Source organism: Tachyglossus aculeatus, chromosome 3, assembly GCF_015852505.1.
Source record: "Tachyglossus aculeatus isolate mTacAcu1 chromosome 3, mTacAcu1.pri, whole genome shotgun sequence".
NCBI classification, from domain to species: Eukaryota; Metazoa; Chordata; class Mammalia; order Monotremata; family Tachyglossidae; genus Tachyglossus; species Tachyglossus aculeatus.
In genome coordinates this window covers 99,584,816-99,608,373 of record NC_052068.1, presented here as the reverse complement: position 1 = coordinate 99,608,373, position 23,558 = coordinate 99,584,816, and the positions used below count along the sequence as shown (strand labels likewise).

At 48.5% G+C, this 23,558-nt stretch overlaps 1 protein-coding gene across 4 annotated transcripts in view; it reads right to left on the bottom strand.

Annotated features, from left to right (window-relative positions):
- Positions 1–23,558, bottom strand: part of FAM219A (family with sequence similarity 219 member A) — an 87,904-nt gene that overhangs the window by 8,394 nt on the left and 55,952 nt on the right. For 2 of the 4 annotated variants that reach the window (XM_038744336.1, XM_038744334.1), the window contains exon 2: positions 3,278–3,380. In XM_038744336.1, coding sequence (XP_038600264.1) covers positions 3,278–3,380 — 103 coding nt within the window. The remainder of the gene's footprint in view (positions 1–3,277; positions 3,381–23,558) is intronic. The other 2 variants (XM_038744337.1, XM_038744335.1) reach the window with 1 other exon arrangement.

The following is a 23,558-nucleotide window of genomic DNA, read 5'->3' as shown; positions in this document are numbered from 1 at the left end:
CATTTCACAGATGAGGTGACTGAGGCCCAGAGAAGTGAAGTGACTTGCCCATTGTCACACAGCAGACAAGTGGTGGAGCCGGGATGAGAACCCATGAACTTCTGACTCCCAGGGCCGTGCTCTATCCACTAAGCCACGCATGCTTCTCAATACTTATGTACTAAAGTTCATATCTGTAATTTTATTTATCCCTTTGCTCTTCCCCGCTCCCAGCCCTAAAGCACTTATGTACATATCTCTCATTCACCCCTCACATCCAAGCCGTCACCAAAACCTGCCGGTCTCAGCTCCACAACATTGCCAAGATCCACCCTTTCCTCTCCATCCCAACCACTACCCTGCTCATTCAAGCTCTCATCCTATCCCGTCTGGACTACTGCATCAGCCTTCTCTCTGATCTCCCATCCTCGTGTCTCTCTCCACTTCAATCCATACTTCATGCTGCTGCCCGGATTATCTTTGTCCAGAAACGCTCTGGGCATATCACTCCCCTCCTCAAAAATCTCCAGTGGCTACCAATCAATCTGCATATCAGGCAGAAACTCCTCACCCTCGGCTTCAAGGCTGTCCATCACCTCGCCCCCTCCTACCTCACCTCCCTTCTCTCCTTCTACAGCCCAGTCCGCACCCTCCGCTCCTCCACCGCTGATCTCCTCACCGTACCTCGCTCTCGCCTGTCCCGCCATCGACCCCCGGCCCACGTCATCCCCCGGGCCTGGAATGCCCCCAATCCCTCTGCCCATCCGCCAAGCTAGCTCTCTTCATCCCTTCAAGGCCCTGCTGAGAGCTCACCTCCTCCAGGAGGCCTTCCCAGACTGAGCCCCTTCCTTCCTCTCCCCCTCGTCCCCCTCTTCATCCCCCCATCTTACCTCCTTCCCTTCCCCACAGCACCTGTATATATGTATATATGTTTGTACATATTTTTTACTCTATTTATTTATTTATTTTATTTGTACATATCTATTCTATTTATTTTATTTTGTTAGTATGTTTGGTTTTGTTCTCTGTCTCCCCCTTTTAGACTGTGAGCCCACTGTTGGGTAGGGACTGTCTCTATATGTTGCCAATTTGTACTTCCCAAGCACTTAGTACAGTGCTCTGCACATAGTAAGCGCTCAATAAATATGATTGATGATGATGATATCTGTAATTTTATTTATTTGTATTGATGTCTGTCTCCCCAACTCTAAACAGTGAGCACGATGTGGTCAGGGAATGCCACTGTTCACTGTTGCCACTCGGAGTGGGGTGGGGAGGCAGGCCCAGAACGCCCACTTGTCTGCTGCGTGACCTTGGGCAAGTCACTTAACTTCTCTGTTCCTCGGTTACCTCATCTGTAAAATGGGGATTAAAAGTGTAAGCCCCATGTGGGACAACCTGATTACCCTGCATCTACCCCAGCACTTAGAACAGTGCTTGGCACACAGTAAGTGATTAACAAATACCATCATTATTTTTACTGAGGAGCTAAGTCTCATAGTTCATGGCATGGACACCAGGTGGACCATTTCCTTCCCAGACCTTGGCTGAATCTGTTCCCTGGGCCCGGCCTGAGCAGCCTGTGAAGTGAAAGGGGACCCAGATCGTTCATTCCTTCATTATTCATTCAATCATATTTATTGAGCGCTCACTGTGTGCAGAGCACTGTACTAACCGCTTGGGAAAGTACGGTACAACAATAAACAGTGACATTCCCTGCCCGCAACGAGCTTAGATTCTACAGCGGGGGAGACAGGCATCAATACAAATAAAGAAAATTACAGATATGTACACAAGTGCTGCGGCAGCGGGCAAAAGCTGGAACCTGGAGCTGACCCATAACGACTGTTGGGATGTCCCTGCTTGGTGGGGAGGTCTCCGTTTTGAGGGGAACCAGCCCCTCGAGGAAATGGTAGGATTGTATGTAAGAGCGGAGCCTCCACGGGACAATACCAGAAGAGATCTGCAGGCACCAATGCGAAAACGGGGGGAAGTGGAGCTGACCCCTGGGAACTGAGCTGCGCCCTCGCGATAGCAACCAGACAGGTGCCGTGGCAAAGATGACGATCACTTCGCAGCAAAAGCCTCATCTGAATGGTGATGACAAGCGTATGGAACACCTGAACACCCATTAAGCCTCTGTAGTTGATGGTATGGCCAGATACATCAGTGAATGGCAGATTTCAATCTAGAACCCTGGTCTTTTGACTTCCAATTCCAGGCTCTTTCTACTATCTCCTTAGGTCCAGTTTGAGGATTTTATGCTTCTGTAATTTGCTGATTACTATGAGGAACCAGTTCATTCATTCAGTCAGTCGTTTTTATTGAGTGCTTACTGTGGGCAGCACTTGGAAAGTATAATTCAGCAATAAACAGAGACAATCCCTGCCCATACCGGGCTCACAGTCTATAAGGGGGGAGAGAAAGACATCAAAAGAAGTATACAGGCATCATATTCGCCCTCTGGCTGGAGCTCATGTGAACTGTGGGGCACCAAATGTGAGACTGAGAGTGGGAGAGGGGTCTTGCCCCCCCATAGTCTGGGGGTCCTGGGTCTCTGGGTCTTTGCCTCTTTCAGTGTTCTGCCAGGGGAACCTAGGCAAGAAACTCTACTCTAATCCATAATGGGAGTCACCTGCTGTCGTATCAATCAGTCGATAGTTGTTTAGTGAGCACTTATTGTGTGCAGAGCACTGTACAAAGCACTTGGGAGAGTACAACACAGCAGAGTTGGTGGACACATTCCCTGCCCACAGTGAGCTTTCAGGCTTCTCAGCGTAGTGGATAGAGCACGGGCTTGGGAGTCAGGAGGTCATGGGTTCTAATCCCAGCTCTGCCACTTGTGTGCTGTGTGACCTTGGGCAAGTCACTTCATTTCTCTGGGCCTCAGTTATCTCATCTGCAAAACGGGAATCGAGACTGTGAGCCCTACATGGGACGGGGACTGTATCCAACTCGATCTGCTTGTATCAACCCCAGTGCTTAGTACAGTGCCTGGCACACAGTAAGCGCTTAACAAATACCATAACATTATTATTATTATTATTATGAACAAATAACTTAGAGGTGCTCCTGGCCAGTATCCCCTGAGGTCAGGGGTTGAGGGTCAGGCAGAGGAGTCCCTCAGGGTCCTGGCAATCAGGGAGGTCACTCAATGTTACTAGGGATGTTGGATGACCCGCCCGGCCCAATGGGAGCCATTCCCAAGACGAAGCCCGGAATGAATCTCCCAAGCTCCTCAGCAAGGAGAGGCTGAGTTATCCTTTCCCTGTGGCCCTGTACCGGTGTCCACACTCACCCAACTTCACTTGCAGTGGGGACGGTTTGTAATTCATGGCCACGGTCTCCCCCTCACGGGTGTCACAGTCTCCGTCCGAGATGGAGGCAGCCGCTGGGTCCTGCTGGGAGACAAAACACCGATGCAGGGGCAGGTGAGAGGAGGCCGTGGGGTTGGTCGGGAGGGTGGCGGGGGGTTGGTTGGCCTCGAGGAAAGGGCGAGGGCTTGAGGCGGGTCTCTGGCCATCTAAGAACAGGTCTGGGCATCAGAAGGGCCAGGGTTCTTATCCTGGCTGTGTCATTTGTTTGCTGTGTCACCTTGGACAAGTCAGTTAACATCTCTGTGCCTCAGTCACCCCATCTGTACAATGGGGATTATGACTGCGAGCTTCATGTGGGACATGGACTGTGTCCCACTTGATTACCTTATGTCTACCCCAGCACTTAGGGACATAATGAGCAATTAACAAATACCATTACAAAAAAATCTGGCCATCCCCTGCCACCTCAGCAACCTCCCTGGCCAGAGCTCTTGTTGTCCCTCCTCCTCAGACTGTGAGCCTTGTGTGGAACAGGGACTACATCCAATCTGTTTACCTGTATCTATCCTAGCACTTAGTACTATGCTTGGCACATAGTAAATGCTAAACAAATACCTCTAAATAAAGAAAAAAACCAGAGTACAATGCTTGGCACATAATAAATGCTACACAAATGCCTTTAAATAAAGAAAAAAAATGCCTCTCCCTGGTCCCATATGCTGCTGTCCCTCAGCTGGGGAAGATCGGTGCTTACTAAGTCTGGGGGGGGCCGACCCCCCAACCCCTTGCAGGCTTGCATGACCTCAGTCCTCAGGAGCGACTGGGCTCCCTCAGGCCCCACATCTCCTTGCCATACATCACGATAGAGCCCCTAAGGGGGGGTCCCCCCATTGGCAGTGCCCGCTCCCTGCCAGGGGCAATAATCTGTTCAGCTGGCAGGGAAGGAAGGCAAGAAGTAGCATTGCCCTCCTGGTCCCACCTCTGTAGCTCATTGGGGGTTTTGATGTTTTTCTCTCCTTCCCGCTCTCAATCCCCTTTTTGTACCCTGAATAATTCATTCATTCATTCCATTTTATTTACTGAACACTTACTATGTGCAGAGCACTGTACTTAGCACTTGGAACTTACAGTTCAGCCACAGAGACAATCCCTGCCCACAATGGGCTCACAGTCTAGAAGGGGGAAGACAGGCATCCAAACAAGCAAACAGGTATCAATAGCATCAACATAAACAGAATTATTGATATACACACGTCATTAATATAAATAAACAGAATTATAAGTATGCACATACATACACAAGTGCTGTGTGCACGGGAAGGGGGTAGGGTAGAGGAAAGGGGGCAAATCAGGGCTTCAACTTCAACTTGATCTTGACCGCCCCTGTGCACACCCCCACCACCAGCTCTCCTCAAATAATAATAATAATAATAATAATGGCATTTATTAAGTGCTTACCAGGTGCAAAGCACTGTTCTAAGCGCTGGGGAGGTTACAAGGTGATCAGGTTGTCCCACGGGGGCTCACAGTCTTAATCCCCATTTTACAGATGAGGTAACTGAGGTACAGAGAAGTGAAGTGACTTACCCAAAGTCACACAGCAGACAATTGACAGAGCCGGGATTTGAACCCATGACCTCTGGCTCCAAAGCCCGTGCTCTTTCCACTGAGACACGCTGAAATCTTCATACAAAGCCTTCTCCAATAGATTTCCCAACACCGTGTACTGAATACACACATCAATCAATTCCAGTACTTAGGAACTCATTTAATCTATCCTCAGCACTTTTGTATATCTATTCATTCACTTGGACGTTCGGTTATTTATTTTACTCCTCCAGATTTAAATAATTTTATGCCTGTCTCCCCATTAGAGTGTGAACTCCTTGTGGGCAAGGATCATGTCACCCCTTTATTTTTCACCATGTGGGCACTCAATAAATACTTCCACTACTATGAACACTAGTACCACCAGGACTTCTCTAAGGCCCTTATTGCTGGTAGCCCACTGTGTCCTAAGAGGTCTCCTGGGTTTGCCTAGCTCCCTGACAGCCTGCTTTTGAGGGCAGGGAGGTGCTCAAAGGGTGCCACCATCTTTGAGCCCCAGCACACCCTCCATCTAGCAGGAAAAGCCCTTTCTGCTTCACACTTCCTCCCTTCAAAGCTCTACTGCAGTCTCACCTCCTCCAGGAGGCCTTCCCAGACTAAGCCCCCCTTTCCTCTGCTCTCCCTCCCTTTCCCATCGCCCTGACTTGCTCCCTTTGCTCTAGCCCCCCAACACAACCTGTATATGTATGTACAGATTTGTAATTCTATTTATTTATATTCATGATGCTTATTTATCTACAACTCTATTTATATTGATGCTATTGATGCCTGTTTACTTGTCTTGATGTCTATCTCCCCCATTCTAGACTGTGAGCCCACTGTGGAAAGGGACTGTCTCTGTTGCTGCATTGTACTTTCCAAGCACTTAGTATAGTGTTCTGCACACAGTAAGTGCTCATTAAATATGACTGAATGAACGAACGAATGGCATTTCGCTCCCTCTTGGGCATGGGCAGGTGCTCGGGGGTGGGCACAAAAGGTCTTCTGTCCTTTGGGCTACCACCAGCCTCCTTCCCAATGAAGACGTTTTTTAGGATATTTGTTAAGTGCTTTCTAGGGGTCAAGCACTGTTTTAAGCACTGGGGTACATACGAGTTAATCAGGTAGGGCACAATCCCTGTCCCACAGGGTGCTCACGGTCTAAACAGGAGAGAGAATGGGTGTTCAATTTCCATTTTACAGATGAGCACACGTTAAGCCCTTACTCTGTGCTCAGCACTGTACAAAGATAATCATGTCGGACCCAATCCCTGTCCCAGGCGGGGCTCAGAGTCTAAACAGCACGGTGTGGTGGATACAGCACGTGCCTGGGAGTCAGAAGGGCACGGATTCTAATCCTGGCACTGCCTCTGGGCCTCGGTTCCCTCACCTGGAAAATGGGGATTGAGCCTTTGAGCCCCATGTGGGATGGGGACTGTGTACAACCCGATTTGCCTGTATCCACCCCAGCGCTTAGTACAGTGCCTGGCACCTAGTAAGCACTTAACAAACACCACAATTATTATTATTATATTATCAGGGGGCCCTTTCCGTATCCTGGCCCACAAGGCTGACGTCCCTTGACAGTGGGTCTCCTGCTGGGTGGTTGACAGAAACCTTCCAGGACATGAGGTAAACCCTGCTGGCCTTCTCACGATGAATGCTGTGGCTGCCAGCTGTCTGCCCGCCTACCTGCTGTCCACCAGCTGCTGCCCACCGATTCCAGATGCCTGCTGCCCACCAGTTGCTGTCCATCTGCTGCCCACCTGCTGTTGCTGCATTCTGTCCACCTGCTACTGCCTCTTAACCCAGGAAGTCTTCCCTAACTGAGCCCTCCTCTCCTCTTCTCCCACTCTCTTCTGCGCTGCTCATACTTGCTCCTTCATTCATCCTCCCTCTCTTCCCCACAGCACATATATATGTCTCTATCTGTATATGCCTGTAATTTATTTACATTAATGTCTGTCCCTCTAAACTGTGAGCTCATTGTGGGCAGGGAATGTGTCTGATGTTATATTGCACTCTCCCAAGCGCTTAGTACAGTGCTTTGCACACAGTAATGGCTCAATAAATGATTGAATTAATGAATGAACGAATCATCATCATCATCATCATCAATCGTATTTATTGAGCGCTTACTATGTGCAGAGCACTGTACTAAGCACTTGGGAAGTACAAATTGGCAACATATAGAGACAGTCCCTACCCAACAGTGGGCTCACAGTCTATAAGGGGAAGACAGAGAACAAAACCAAACATACTAACAAAATAAAATAAATAGAATAGATATGTACAAGTAAAATAAATAGAGTAGTAAATATGTACAAACATATATACATATATACAGGTGCTGTGGGGAAGGGAAGGAGGTAAGAAGGGGGGGATGGAGAGGGGGACGAGGGGGAGAGGAAGGAAGGGGCTCAGTCTGGGAAGGCCTCCTGGAGGAGGTGAGCTCTCAATAGGGCCTTGAAGGGAGGAAGAGAGCTAGCTTGGCGGATGGGCAGAGGGAGGGCATTCCAGGCCCAGGGGATGACGTGGGCTGGGGGTCGATGGCGGGACAGGCGAGAACGCGGTACGGTGAGGAGATTAGCGGCGGAGGAGCGGAGGGTGCGGGCTGGGCTGTAGAAGGAGAGAAGGGAGGTGAGGTAGGAGGGGGCGAGGGGATGGACAGCCTTGAAGCCGAGGGTGAGGAGTTTCTGCCTGACGAATGCCCACCTGCTGCTGCCCGTTACCCACTTGCTGCCCGCTGCCTGCCTGTTCCAACAGGCAACTGTCTTTTCTCTGCTCCTGTCCAGCGTGGTAGCTTTGGGGTTTTTCCAGGCTTGTTGCTCTTAATTAAACCCGCATCATAACAGCAGAGGGGAATTTTACAGGTAGGGATGAACCAAAGTAATTGATTTCTAAGCTTGCCCGGTGAGCTGGGGATTAGCGTGCGAAGGGCTAGAAAACCAGACTTCTCAGAGCAAGCTCAGGAGCCCTTGACTGAACTGAGGATCGGAGGGGTGAGGTATGGAGTGCCGAGTTCTAATTCTGCCTCTGTGCAGTCAAGCTCTCCCTTCCTATGACTCCTAGAGATAGCATGGCCCAGCTTTCTGGGCCTTTGGGCGGGAGGATGACTAAACCACCCTGGACTGATGGGTAATGCCCATCTCAGTTACCAGGCTCAGACCCTTCTCACCCCGGTAGTCGGAAATTTCTTCATAAAATACCTTAAAAGCCCATAATTATTGTTATTATTATTTAATATGGCCAAAAGGCTGGCCTGAGTTGAGTATTCTCAGTGGGAAGCAGCATGGTCTAGTGGAAAGAGAAAGGGCCTGGGAGTCAAAGAATGTAGGTTCTAATCCTGGCTCTGCCACATGTCTGCTGGGTGACCTTGGGCAAGTCACTTCACTTCTCTCAGCCTCAGTTACCTCATCTGTTAAATGGGGACTAAGACCGTGAGCCCCAAGTGGGACAGGTACTGTGTCCAACCTGAATCCCTTGTATCTACCTCAGCGACTAGAACAGTGCAAGGCACAAAGTCAGTGCTTAACAAATACTATCATGGAGAACTGATCCTTCACTAGCATCTCAGGGAGCCTGCTAGGAAGGGCCCTCATCACTTCTTGGCTCCAGTCACAGCTCTAGCAGCTCAAGGTTGTCTCTGTCACAGGGTTCCCAGGGACAGGAAAGGGAAGGCTGTAGCCTACCGAGGAACAGCAGGCTCACCTTGCCCTCCTGGAATCAAATGGTGGTATTTACTGGGCACTTACTGTGTTGACAGCACTATACTAACCGCTTGGGAGAGTACGATCCAACCAAGTTGGTGGACATGTTTCCTGCCCACAAGAGTTTACACTCCAGCAGTGTGTGTTGGAGGTTGGGAACCAGCGTGGGCAGAGGGAGGGACATCAATGGAATCAACCAAACTCCCCTGAATGAAAGGGGAACTGGGAAATCGAGTCCCTGCCACCTTTCCCAAATCGAGACACCACCTGGAACCCCACACATTCCTACACCCCCATTCCCACCTAGTCTCTGCCCCATCCCAGCTGTTCTAGGCCTCTCCCTTCCCTGCATTATCCCCTTCCCCAGGGCAAACCTGGAAGTCATGGTTTAGGGAGCTGAAGGGGGTGAAGGGAGGAGAGCATGGGTGGAGGGCAGGAGGTCAGCAGAGTTGCCAAGGGAGGAAAAAAAAAGGAGGAGGAGGAAGAGGAAGAGCAGAATGGGTCCTGTTTGACAACCGATTTCACTAGCCCCACAAGGGGAAAGCCCTCTAGACTGTAAGCTTGTTGTGGACAGGGAATGTGTCTGTTTACTGTTACATTTTACTCTCCCACATGCGTAGTACAGTGCTCTGCACACAGTAAGTGCTCAATAAATATAATTGAATGAATGAATGAATGCTCAGGCAGCTGGCTATTCGTCACTGTTTCTAGGCCATTTCTCCCCACCTGAGACAGAGCTCAGCATCAGTCACCAACCCCTGGATGAAACTGCAGTCATGGCAGCAGAGAGGGGGGTAAACCGCAGGCATAGAAGCAGAAGGTCTCCCCAAGGTCTTTGAAATGGGGAGATTTGTGGCTGATTTGTACTTCCCAAGCACTTAGTACAGTGCTCTGCAAACAGTAAGTGCTCAATAAATACAACTGAATGAATGAATACAGGTAGGACTCCTCGAAAGCCCCACGGTGTCCCTAACCCAGAAAGGTTTCTGTCACTTTCTCCCCAGCAGGGAGACTCTAAATTGTCCATTGGCAAGGGGCTAGCTTATCAGAGCTCTAAGGGAAATGCTGATGAAGGCCTGGCAGAGCAGATTCTTATATCGCATTGTTTCTGCTTTCCATGGAGGGTGGAGGAGGATTTAAGTTAGGGGAGCAGCGGGGCTCATTAACTGTGAGAGAAAATGTTGCATTGTCCCTTTCTCCCAAGACCACCAGCCCCTATAGGCCAGCCTCCTCTGCTTCCTGCGATGCTGCCCCATTTCTTCCCTGAGGAGGTGGTCAAATGTCAGTGGGTCAATCACGAATCGTCCGATCTTCAGCCCTGCTACAGAGCAAGTGAGAATGCCGGTCACCCAACTGGAAGGGCCGATACAGACCTCAGGAAATTCGTCTGGCTCCATGAACCTCCTCCCTGTCTGCTGGGCATGTCTGGGGCAGGGAAGGGAAGGATTTTAGAGAGGGTCACCTTAGGGAAACTGAATAAAGGTGTGAATGATTGGGAAGAATAATAATACTAATAACTGAAAAGCAGCATGGCCTACTGGAAAGAGCACAGGCCTGCAGGTCAGAGGACCTGGATTTTAATCCCGGCTCTGCCTCTTGTCTGCTGTGTGATCTTGGGTGAGTAACTGAGCCACAGTTCCCTCATCTGCAAAATGGGGATTCAATACCCATTCTCCCTCCTGCTTAGACTAGAAGCCCCATATGGGACTTGATTATTCATTCATTCAATTGTATTTATTCAGCGCTTACTGTGTGCAGAGGACTGTACTAAGCGCTTGATTATCTTGTATCTACCTCAGCATTTAGGTTAAGTACCTAACAAAAACCACAATTATTATCATTACTATCATAAGCCATTCTTGGCAACCCCCAGAATGGCAGGAATGCCATTTTATGGGAAAAGCGTCTTCTGAAAGACTGCCTGGTCAATGAAGGCATTGGCAGAGTTGGGGCAGTTACTGTGAAAACCTATGTGTGGCACCGCTATTTCTGGAACAGGAAACTGAAGAGAAGGTCCTTCCAGATTAGAATCTCCTGAGCTTGCTTCCAGGTTGGACACCCTCAGACGGTCAACCCGGGGACAGGGAGGAGCGAGGCTGCTGGTCGTGGAGGCCAACTGGGCCACTGCTCCCCTGCCCTCCCAATCTCTAGCCCATCCCAGGCCAGCCACAGCGAACTTGGATGGAAATCACCCTCTCCAGAGTGTTTAACCCTGGTGGGGGTGGGCGGGGCGGCTATCTACCGGCCAGGGCTGAAGGCAGTCAGTCCTGTATGGACCCAAGGGACTGGATCACAGGAGGCCTTTTCCAGCCCTAAGATGACAGCCTGAGAATTCCCTGAAGAACAATTTGAGACGGTGGGAAACAACGCCAAATATGGCAAACCAAAGGCTGATCTCTAAATAAAGGTGTGAATGATTGGGAATAATAATAATAATAATAATAATAATAATTGAGAAGCACCGTGACCTAGTGGGAATAATAATAATAATAATGATGGTGGTATTTATTAAGAACTTATTATGTGCCAAGCACTGTTCTAAGTGCTGGGGTAGATACAAAGTAATTAGGTTGTCTCACATGGGACTCACAGTCTTAATCCCCATTGTACAGATGAGGTAACTGGGGCCCAGTGAAGCGAAGTGACTTGCCCAAGGTCACACAGCAGACATGTGGCAAAGCCGGGATGAGAACCCACATCCTTTGACTCCCAAGCCAGTCTCCTTGCCATTAGGCCACACTGAAGAGCACAGGCTGGTTGGCTGGGGGATTGGATATCTTCAGCCTTGCCAAGGAGAGCGATACCTGCCACTAGCGACATCTTGGGGTGCGGGGAAGACCACGCGGTGTGCATCCATTGTGGAGAGAAGGCAGAAAGGTCCAGTGGGGAGAGCCAGTGAGAGCTCAATAAATACGATTGAATGAACGAATGAATGGTCCCTGCCTGACTCTGCCTCTGGTTTGCAGGGACTTCCTGGATAAGTTACAGCTCTTGTGCCTGGGCTTCAGTAGATTCAGGGATGGATTTTCTTAGGAGGAAAAGTTAAGAATTAGGCTGGGTACCCACGGACGGGAACCAAGCCCAGCGGGTGGCAACAAAGATCAGGGGGCTTGAAGGAGCCGTTCCTTAAACCACCCCCTCTTTACTTTTACCCTGACTGAGCTCAAGTGTTGGACCCCAGAATCAACGTCTGCTGGCCTTAATCTGGGGAGGGCGGGGGTCAGCTGAAGATGCAGCACTGTCGCATTGGCAGGTGGTTCAGTCCAACATTTGGTCTGCATCTCCCCACTCCTCAAGTACCACCCCTCCACCTATGCACCAAACAGAAACTCCTCACCGTTGGCCTTAAAGCACTCAATCGACTCGTCCCCTCCTACTTCAACTCACTGACCTCCTACTCCAGCCCAACCCACACACAGTGCCCCGATCTCATCTATCTCATTGCCAATCCCTTTCCCGCATCCTCTCCCTAGCCCGGAACTCCCTCCCTCCCCCACAATATGCACCAGACCACCACACTCCCCACCTTCAAAACATTATTAAAGTCACACCTCCTCCAAGAGGCCTTCCCCAATTAAGCCCTCTTTTCCCTGGCTCACTCTCCCCTTCTGTTTCATCTGTGCACTTGGATGTTTGCCTTTTGGACATTTGATATTCACCCCACCCTCAGCCCTAGAGCACTTATGCACTTATCTTTAAATTACATGTTATTTATTTATATTAATGTCTGTTTCCCTCTCTAGACTGTGAGCACTTTATGGGCAGCGAACACGTCTGCTATTTCTGTAGTACTGTACTCTCCCAAGCACTTAGTATAGTGCTCTGCACATAGTAACCATTCAATAAATACCACTGATTGACTGATTGATTGGTTTTGTTCCTTAAACCCACCCACTTCACCCCAGGAAACATCCTCCTTCTTGTCCTGGGGGCGAATAGGACACAAAGGAAGAAGGTCCTAGAGCTGGATGGCTCATTCGGCTGAGTCGGGAGGGCACTGCTTTGTGGTCCCGTGTTCCCTTATGTGAAATGAGGAGAAAAGTTCTTGCCAACTTCTCCCTGCCCCTCCCTCTGCCTGCTCTCTTGCTGGGAGTGTTAAAGACTGACTGAGCTGATGTCCTAAAGGTGTTCTGAGGTCCCCGGCAGGGAGCAGGTCCCTATAAATTGCCCAAGATTAAAGTCTTCACGTTAAAATGAAAAAGAACATAGCAGGGGGAGTGAGAGATAAGCCTTGCCTGCTATCGCCACCCCCACCCTGGAATCAGTAGGTACGGCTTAAAGTTTTCTAGTCGCTATCAACCCCGTCCAGATTTCACCGCTTGCCATTTACCTTGCTGCTGGAAATCTTTATTAAAAAGGCGTAAAGGGGAAATCAAAACCAAACAGAAGTGGCTACGCCGTTGATCCCCCACAGTGGAAGCCTGATGGCCTTGCAAAGCATGATGGGGCTGGGGTGGAATCCAGGGAGGGAACGGGAGAGCAAACATCAAATGAGGTATTATTCTGGCCTGAGAGGAAGCCATTCCGGGAAGAGACGGACGCAGGGACCTTTTGTATCTGAAGTGAGTGGTACTGTCAAATGGGTCTTGGGAAAAGGGCCTTCTGTCAGCAAGGAGAGGCCTGTCATAGGCCCCCAAGCCAATCATCCAGGAGATAAAATCATTAATCAATCAATCAATCAATCAATCAATGGGGTTTATTTAGCACTTACTGTGTGCAGAGCACTATACCAGGCTCATAATGGCGGCTGCTGCATTAGGACTGATCATCTTCCAGGACAAAGAGGGTCAGACAATATAGGGGGGCTCTTTCTCGACCGGGTTGGCCCCACCCAGCATCTGAACAGAAAGGAAGCCATCTTTTCAAGGTAGCTGAGCCTGAGGAATTCTCAGGAATACGTTCCCTGGAACCTGCTTTTCTTTTCATCAATTCTTGAACTGGAAAGGATCTTGAGAGGTCATCTAGTCCATCCCCCTGCCTTCAAGAAGGAATTGATTAAAGCCGGGGGGACGGGGGGCACAAAAATATTTTGTGCTGGCCCTCCTGAGATAATGGCCTCACTTCAGAATTGGCAGCTCTTAGGGGTTTCCTGCAGAGAGGCAGAGCCCAATAGAGAGGGAGGGACAGAGGATGGGCCCCCTCCAGCTGGGAGAGTAGAGTAGATGCTCTACCAACTCTGTGGGTTTGCACTCTCCTAAGCGCTTAATACAGTGCTCTGCACATGGTAAGTGGTCAATAAATACCACTGATTGACTGATAAAGTGCTGAAACAGTGAGGGTTAACAGCGGCCCCCTCCATGGGGTCATTGTTTCCTGGGATATGGCAGTGGCAGCCTCAAGACAGACACACTGCTGAGTAATAATAATAATAATAATTGTGGTATTTGTTAAGCGCTTATTTTGTGCCAAGCACTGTTCTAAGCACTAAACACTGTTCTAAGCACTGGTAAAGGGGTGGCCAACTAACCCTCCATATGGTCGGACCCAGCACTGCCTCACCACCTTCAGATGAACTCCTGGGACTCCTGGCTGCCTCAGGAGGGCATGTCGGTAACATCTAAATGAGAAGCAGAGTGGCCTAGTGGACAGAGCCCAGGCCTGGGAGTCAGAAGGCCCTGGGTTCTAATCCCAGCTCTGCCCCTGGTCTGCTGGGTGACTCTGGGCAAATCACTTCACTTCCCTGGGCCTTAGTTCCCTCATCTGGAAAGTGGCTATTAAAACTGTGAGCCCTACATGGGACATAGACTTTGTCCAAGCTGATTAGTTTGTATCTACCCCAGCACTCAGTACAGTGCCTGGCACGTAGTAAGCGCTTAGCAAATGCCCTAAAAACAAAACAAAACTAGAAAGGCTAGGAAAAGCAGGAGGAAAACCCCTTCCTGGTGGACCTCTCCCTCTAGGCCTGAGTGGCCCGGATACTCCCGCCCCAGCCCCTCTTTAGGACCAAAGGTTGAATCGGTTTCCTGCCCCAGCCCAGTCAAGTGGGCTCCAGAATGTCACTGTTTATCGCTGTACTGTACAACGATATTGCACAGTGCTCTGCACAGAGTAAGCACTTAATAAGTACGACTGAGTGAATGAATGTAGTCAGCCAGGGCTTCACGGATCATCCCCTCCTCAAACCAGACAGGGAGCAAGAGATCAGGACGTCACAGGCGGAGCGATAGAGCCAACCTCATTTAGCTCTGGAAGCTGAAATCCGACAACACGGCAAAAGGCTCCAGTCACCGACAGGTCTCCTACTGCTCCTATCTCGTGGGAATCTGCATCCCTCCCCTTCTCTCCTCCCCATCCCCCTACCCACCTAGCAAAGGTCCTTGGCTCCTAATGTCACGTGGTTCGTTAAGAAGTAGACAGAAGTAAATTACGCCCATTGATTTGCACCAGACTAAAAGTAGCAGTCAAGAAAGAAAGCCAAAAGGAGGACTTGTTTTTGCACTCATCTTTTCCACTTTAATAATAATGATAATAATAATAAAAGAGGCAAACTAACTTCCGTGCCCCTGATCCACTGCTGCCTTGACTTCTGGGAACTGCTGTAAGCTGTGAGCTTCCGTGAGGATGATGGGCCCAGGCTGACTGTAATTTTCAACTGGATGGGTTTGGGTTACAATTTACCGATGATTAAGGCACCTTAATCACGAAAGAGTGGATCCTTAGGGAGAAACCAAAGAGAATAATGAGGCAAAAGGGGCTATCGACATCTACCATCTCCACCTGCTCTCTTTGGAGAGTTGAGAGCATTAACTAGTTCCTAAATCTAACTTTTGGAATAACTTTGGGACTTTTGGAACACCCCCACAGACAAGCAGACACACACACACACACACACATATACACACGTTCCCCCACCATCTGTGCACACATCTCTCACACATACACTGATATAGTGGTGTCTGCAGCTAATGAGGCCTCTCGTTAGTGACCACAGGCTGCACCAGTCGTGGTGTCCCTTCCAAGCTCATCGGTAGTGTGCACCCCTGAACATGGGGAGACCTGATAAGGGAGAGCGTAGACAGCTTAACACAAATCATCACTAAATCCCAGAGCATTTCCTGTCGGTGACAGGACAGTCATTTCTCCTTCTGATCACTGGCGTCTAAACAATGCTCACACTGAGGGGCAAGCTTGGCCTGGTGGATAGAACACGGGCCTGGGAATCAGAAGGACCTGGGTTCTAATCCCGGCTCCGCCACTTGTCTGCTGTGTGTCCTTGGGCAAGTCATTTCACATTTCTGTGCCTCGGCTCTAAAATGGGGATTAAGACTCTGAGGACCATGTGGGACAGGGACTGTTTCCAATCTAATCAACTCGTGTCTACCCCATGCTTAGAACAGTGCTTGACTCATAGTAAACGTTTAACAAATACCGTTATTATTATTATTAAGTGGTCAGAAAAGGTACACTATTGTACTTTCATGGGCAGGAGATTCGCTTTTAGACCAATCAGTGCTATTTAATAAGTGCTTAATGTGTACAGAGAGCACTGTACACTAAGCGTTTGGGAGAGTCCAATATAACAGAGTCGGTAGACGCGTTCCTTGCCCATAAGGAGCTTACAAAGACACTCCCTGTCACGACTTCAGTTTCTTTGTTGGCAGTCATCTTTGAACCTATATGCCCAGAGATGAGATGCCCTCCCTGGCTCCGCTCCAGCCTCCTGGCACTGGTCTCCTGATACCCACAGAGATGCATCTGCACTTGCCCTTCTGGTTTATAAACCAGGCCGGTATTCCAGCCCCTCCCTCAGAGACGTGGGGAGAGAAGAATCATGACATGTGAGTGGAGTGGGGTGGGGCAAGGGTTGGAGCCTGCATCCTGCTGGGAAAGTTCTTGTCACTCCTTTCTTTTTCCTGATCATCAACCAAGCATATTCACTAATGGATGCAGTTATTAATTCATTAATAATTAATTTTCATTTACATATTATTTTTTGGACACTACTATTAGCGTGGCCTAGTGGATAGAGCACAGGCCTGAGAGTCAGAAGGTCATGGGTTCTAAACCTGGCTCTGCCACTTGTCTGCTGTGTGTCCTTGGGCAAGTCGCTTCACTTCTCTGGGTCATCTGAAAAATGGGGATTAAGACTGTGAGCCTCATGTCGGGCAGGGATGGTGTCCCACCTGATTACCTTGTATCTCCCCCAGTGCTTAGAACAGTGCCTGGCACATAAGAAGTGGTTAACAAATACGATGATGATGATGATTATTAATAATAATAAAAAAATGAGTGGCATTCAATGAAGAGGGAAAGAAGCAATTCATCTGGCTTGTAAGAACTGGGATTCCTCAGTCTTAACTTCTGCGAGAGTCTTTGTACTATCAAAAGCTTCTGTGGGAGCCCCTGAAGCCAGCAAAGCCCCCATCCCCATCATCACAGCCCAAGACCCTCTGCAATTGTGTATTCAGGGTCTAGGATCATCAGGAAGCTGAAGGTGGAGAGGGCCAGGCCTGAGGGATTGACTTTCCAGTTATAATCAAAGCCTGACTTGCACTCAGTCAGATTTCTTTTTTTAGGTCATATTAGTAGGCCTGACTGGCTTGACGCTATCAGAAGCAGGCAAAGTGCCCCTCTGATCTTCATAGCTGCTTTTCCTGAGGAAAGCGGGGACAACTTCACCTCTATTTTCTAGCTCCAAACCCAAACACGGAGGTCTTGAAAAGAAGGTGCCTTCTGGATAGCCACAGGTGAGCCTGGGTTTTAGGTGTGCTGGGGGAAATCTTACCACAATTCTCCATTTTATAGTCAGGCCCAACCAGGAGAGTGAGTGAAGCTGGCCAGGCCTTGAGGGGAGAGAACTCTGCTGGGGTTTGGAAGCCAGGAGAGAAGCAGCATGGCCTAGTGGGTAGAACCCAGTCCTGGAAGTCAGGAAGATGTGAGTTCTAATCCCAGCTCTGCCACTTAATAATAATGTTGGTATTTGTTAAGCGCTTACTATGTGCCAAGCACTGTTCTAAGTGCTGGGGGTGGATACAAGCTAATCAAGGTTGTCCCACTGGGGGGCTCACAGTCTTAATCCCCACTTTACAGATGAGGAAACTGAGGCACAGAGAAGTTAAGTGACTTTCCCAAGGTCACACAGCTGACAATTGGCAGAGCCGGGATTTGAACCCCCGATCTCTGACTCCAAAGCCCATGCTATTTCCACTGAGCCATGCTGCTTCTCACTTGTCAGCTGGGTGACCTTAGGCAAGTCACTTCACTTCTCTGCGCCTCAGTCACCTCATCCGTAAAATAAAAATCAAGACTGTGCAACCCAGGTGAGACATGGACTGTGCCCAACCCCAGAGCTTGGTACAGTGCCTAGAACATAGTAAGTGCTTAACAAATAGAAAAGAGAAGGAGAGGATGCTGGAAGGAGGGGGCAGTGGTGGTTTCAGAAGACTGTTGTCTTCAGGGTAGTTTAGATCATGTCTGCTTGACAGAGAACTCTTCTCCCTTAGACCCTGGGTTGATTCTTCCTTGAATCTCTTCCTGTCTTCTGCACACCCTGGTCTTCCCCACAGCTTCTCCAAGAAGACAACGTTGCGAGGGGAAAATCCCTGGGCTCCCGGGGAAGTGGGGAAAGAGGGAGGTGTGGCAGAGAGTGTGGGTCTGTTCTGGATCTCTGTGCTGGTGGCTAGAGCAGACAGCCTGGCTCTAGTGGCATTTCTGCTTCCAGAATGTTTTCCAGTATGGGTGTGTGTGTATGTGTGTGTGTAATTTCCCATGTCTTAGTGTGTGAGGCATGCTCAGTTGTTTTCCGGAAGGCAAGGCTAAAGGAGGCAGATGGGAGCACTGAGGAAGAGGGCAGGGTGCAGGCAGGGGGATGGGCGAGGGAGAACATCTGACAGGGTTCAGGTGCTTTTGGAAATCGGTCAAGACATTTCATTTCCCAGTGGGTGACCTGGCCCAGGCTGGCAAGTGAGCTGATAATGCCTGGCTATTAAATCTAAATGAAACCACCTGCATTCCTTTCAAAACATGCATGCACATACTGAAATGCATACACAACACACACATACACACGAGCATGCATACGCACACATGCACATGCACACGCATGTTGATCAAGAGGTGGCCTGCTTGGAGAGCTCAGTTTTGGTGAGGAGCTCCCTTGGGATTGATTGCAAAAATACAAATGGTCCCTGCTTCGGAGCTGCTCAGTCATTAGTCAGAGCCCGACTCCTTCTCCTCCTCCTCCTCCGGTCAGCAGACACAGTTTCTGGGAACAATCAGGGATGGAATCACTGACACAAACTCGAGTTGGGCTCAAACACCACCAACCTGACTCTTCTCTGCTGCTTGTCTTAAAAAAAAAAGCCTTCCAAAATCACACCTCCCCCAGGAAGCCTTCCTCGATTAGTTTTTCTCCTCCCTAGATCACATTCCCCCAAAGGCTAGTACAGGGTCAACTATGGTGCACTCACACCCATCCAGAGCATTTCTCAACAGACTGATTTACATATCAATCAATGCGATTTTTCAAGCACTTACTGTGTGTACAGCACTATACTAAGTGCTTGGGAGAATATAATGCAACAGGGCTGGTAGAGTCCAGAAGGGAGTTTAAGCCCCTACTCATCAACATACCTATTTTTCTTTCCTCTTCTGCCTTTAAATTATTGTAAATTTCAGATGGAGTGTAAGCTCCTTGAGAACAGTGCTTTACACACAGTAAGTGCTTAATGAATACCATTATTATTATTATTATTATTATTATTATTATTATGTCTTCTAACTCTGTTATACTCTCCAGATCATTTAGTACAACACCCTCTAGACTACGTACATTCACAATACTCTGGAAAAAAAATCATGGAATGTGGTGATGCAACAATTGCCACAAAAATACAAATCATCAATTCTATGGTGTTTCCAGTGACAATGTATGGATCTAAAAGCTGGACAGTGAAAAAACAGTATAGAAAAAGCACCAATTCTTTTGAAATGTGGTGTTGGAGAAGGCTTTTGCGAATTCCATGGACTGCCTGAAAAACAAACAAATGGGCTTTGAAGCAAATTAAGCCAATGTGGTCTTTAAGAGGCCAAATGACTCTACGTAGATTAGCATATTTTGGACACATCATTAGAAGGATTGATTCTCTGGAAAAGATGCTAATGCTGGGAAAAGTATATGGAAAACTTGAAAGAGGCAGACTGCTAGATCGATAGAAACCATAACAGTGATAACAGAAGAACTGTAAGCAAGGTTATGGATTATGGTAGAAGATAGGGCATTCTGGAGAAAATATACCCATAGAGTTGCTATGAATCAGAATCGACTTGATGGCATTTGATAATAATAATAGACTGTAAGTTCATTCATTCATTCATTCATTCAATTGTATTTCTTGAGCGCTTACTGTGTGCAAAGCACTGTACTAAGCGCTTCGAAAGTACAATTCAGGAAGAAAGAGAGACAATCACTGCCCACACCAGGTTTAAATCCCTTGTGGACAGGGAATATGTCTATCAACTCTATTGAATTATACCCTCCCAAGCATTTAATACAGTGCTCTGCACCCAGTAAGCGCTCTGCGTATACCATTGATTGACTGTAAACAGTAAGTACTCACTAAATACTACTGATTGCGTGTCCTCCAAGAAATCCCTAAGCACGTTTATCGCCATTTTCGGCGTGACAGTTCCATCTCGGTAGGCTCTCTCACAGGCTGAAAGTGTAGGAGTCAGGAGCTAAACAAACCCAGAAACTGACTCATGCCTCCAACAGCAACTCACAGGGTTTCCACTCTCACAGAATCCTGGAACCCCAGAGCCAGGAAGGGCTTTGGGAAGGTCACCGGGACCCTGCTTCTGGAAAGCTGGATGCCTAACCAATAAGGATAGAATGATTTTTGATTTTTAGTTCAAGTTTTCATTCACTCATTAATTCATTCAACCATGTGAAACAGGGACCGTGTCCAACCCGATTTGCTTGCCTCCCCCCTGGAGCTTAGTTCAATACCTGGCACATAGTAAGCGCTTAACAAATACTATTATTATTATTATTATGAGAGGCTCTGAGGCAGGCCTGGGGCATTCATCAATTTCCCAGGCTAAAAAGTAGGGCCTGGCTCATTCTGCTGATGCTTCTGTTCTTTCCCCAGAGAGGAAGCTACTAATTCAGAGCTGGTCCTCTTTAGGGACCAGCACCCTTCAGGCATCCTGAAATTTTCCACAACTGCCCTTCAGGGAAGGGTTCTCTGAAAGGGTCCTCAGTTCTGTGGACACAGCTCATTGCCTGGCCTTCCCTTCCCCTACATCTCAGCCCCCCTCCTTGAATGTGCAGAGGGGATGGGATAGTTTGTGCAGCAATGGTCAGGTTTGGGCTAATTAGCTCCACTGGGTACTAAATGCAACTCTTTCTGTCCATCAACCCAAGTTAAAAGCCAGAAGAAAGAGACTTCTTCGCCAGCTGTAGTGCTCCCATCTCATTCCCAGCTTCTCCTGACCTGGCGATAGAAACCTCCAGGGGTCCCCCCGAGTCTGGGGGACCTAGCCACGGGGGGGGGGGGGGGGGGGGGGGTGTGTGTGTGTGTGTGTGTGTGTGTGTGTGTGTGTGTGTGTGTGTGTGTGTGTGTGTGTGTGTGTGTGTGTGTGTGTGTGTGTGTGTGTGTGTGCGCGCGCGCGCGTGTGTTTGTGTGGGTGCATCTCCCAAGAAGTTAGGTCTAAGGACAGTGGCCCCTGAACAGCTTCGTAATCTCAGTGATTAAATTTGAAATGTTCGTGAGTGTAAATCTGGGGAGGAAGTCAGGAAGAAGTTTCTGTCTTCCAGAAGTCAGCAGGAATGGAAGATACCCTAAGGAAATCTCATGGAAATTGGCTTTAGCTGGGAAGCTGAGTGGAAGCTAAGCAGATTATTAAATATACACTTGGAAGAAGACAAACTTGAAACTTATCTCTAACAACAACTCACGGGACTTCTTTAATTTTTCTTTGCCCAGAAAAAGAAAATTCAAATGCAGCCCAACGATCTCACAACTGCAGGCTTGTTTGCCCCTCTGCGAGATGTCCAGGAGGAAGGAGACGCCCTGATCACAGGAGAGGGAAGGACAAAGGAGAGGAGAGAGAGATAGGGGAATGTTTGGGGAAGTGCTTAGTACAGTTCTCTGCACATAGTAAGTGCTCAATAAATATGATTGACATTGATCAAATGTGCTCTCAGATTCAAGGGTCTTTTTGGCATCCTCTCCTGGGGCTCTTTATGAGTGAAACAGCTTGGTAAGCTGAGGAACAGGCTATGTGCTCTCTAGACTGTAAGCTCGCTGTGGGCAGGGAACGTGCCTACCAACTCCATTACAGTGTACTCTCCCAAGTACTTAGTACAGTGCTTGGCACACAGTAAGTGTTCAACAATTTCGATTGATTGATTGATGGGGACCAAGAGCCCCGCAACTGCTATGTTCCAAGTTCCCCGTGGAATACGGCATCGGCTCCAGGGGCCTTTAGGCAGGCTGAGAAGGGGCTGATAGCACAGCATAGAGGGCTAGTACAGAGGCACAGACCCATTATTCCTGGCTGCTCTCATCCCCTTCTGAAATCCAACCTGGACCCTCATCTCCTGCTGCCCAACTTGCCATTTGAAGGACTCCATGTTCTTTACCCAAACTGCCCCTGATGCCTGCTCTTGACCGCTATCCAGTCAACAGTACGAGAAGCATCACGGCCTAGTGGATAGGGGACAGGCCTGAGAGTCAGAAGGTCAAGAGTTCCAATCCTGACTCGGCTGTGTGACCAGGGTCAAGGCACTTTACTTCTCTGTGCCTCAGTTACCTCATCTGGAAAATGGGGATTGAGACTGTGAGCCCCATGTGGGACAGGGACAGAGTCAAACCTGATTTGTTTGTATCCACCCTGGTTCTTAGTATGGTGCCTGGCATGTAGTAAGTGCTTAACAAATATTTAATGAGCGCCTACTGCCTGCACTGTACTACATGGTTCCTGCTTATTGATTGAGTGGTGCCTGAGGTTGCCTTTCATGAAATTTGGGGGTAACAGTGTCATTTCTGGGGCTTGAAGCAAAACTCAGGCCCAGAAAGTCCTTTGAGTATAGGTGCCTCGAAAGTGCTTTATGGGCTCGCAAGAGAGTAACCCAATTTCCATCCATGGGTTCCTGCAAAAGCAGACACGGGCGAATTGGGTAGGAAGTCACGTCTGCTCTGTAACAATGGTAGCTGGATATGAACCCCCTATATCAGGGCAAACAGAGAATTCCATTTAAGGAACCGATGGCAGAATCAAAATGGAGAATGAAAACAACAGCTGTAAGAACACAGTGAACTTTCACATTAAAAAGATCCCTATGGTTTTCAAAAACTGACATGTTAAGGAAACTGATCACCTTTGCTTTCTCCCGATCAAGCAAACATTTCAGGGGTATCTTAAGGGCGTTGGGCTGAGCACCACCTGGCTTCCAGGGAGTGGGCACCCAAGGGATTAGTGCCCTGGTTAAAGAGCCGTGTCCTAGATAATAATAATAATAGTATTTGTTAAGTGTTTACTATGAGCCAGGCACTGTACTAAGCACTGGGGTAGAAACAAGCAAATTGGATAGATACGGTCCCTATCCCATATAGGGCTTACAGTCTTAATCCCCATTTCACAGATGATGGAACTGAGGCATGAGGAAGTGAAGTGACTTACCCAAGGCCACACAGCATGATAATCAAGGGCTCAGGGGACACTTTGTTTTTTTTGGGAGTGGAGTGCCAAGTTACTCTCTGTACCTTAATAATTAATAATAATTATGGTATTTGTTAAGCGCTTAATATGTGCCAAGCACTGTTCTAAGTGCTGGGATATATACAGGGTAATCAGGTTGTCCCACATGGGGCTCACACTTTAATCCCCATTTTAAACAGATGAGGGAACTGAGGCATAGATAAGTTGAGTGACTTGCCTTGGTCTCCTCCCTCCTATGCCAACCTCTGGCTCCACCCCCAACTCTGCCTAGAAATTCTTCCCTTTCATATCTGGCAGACCA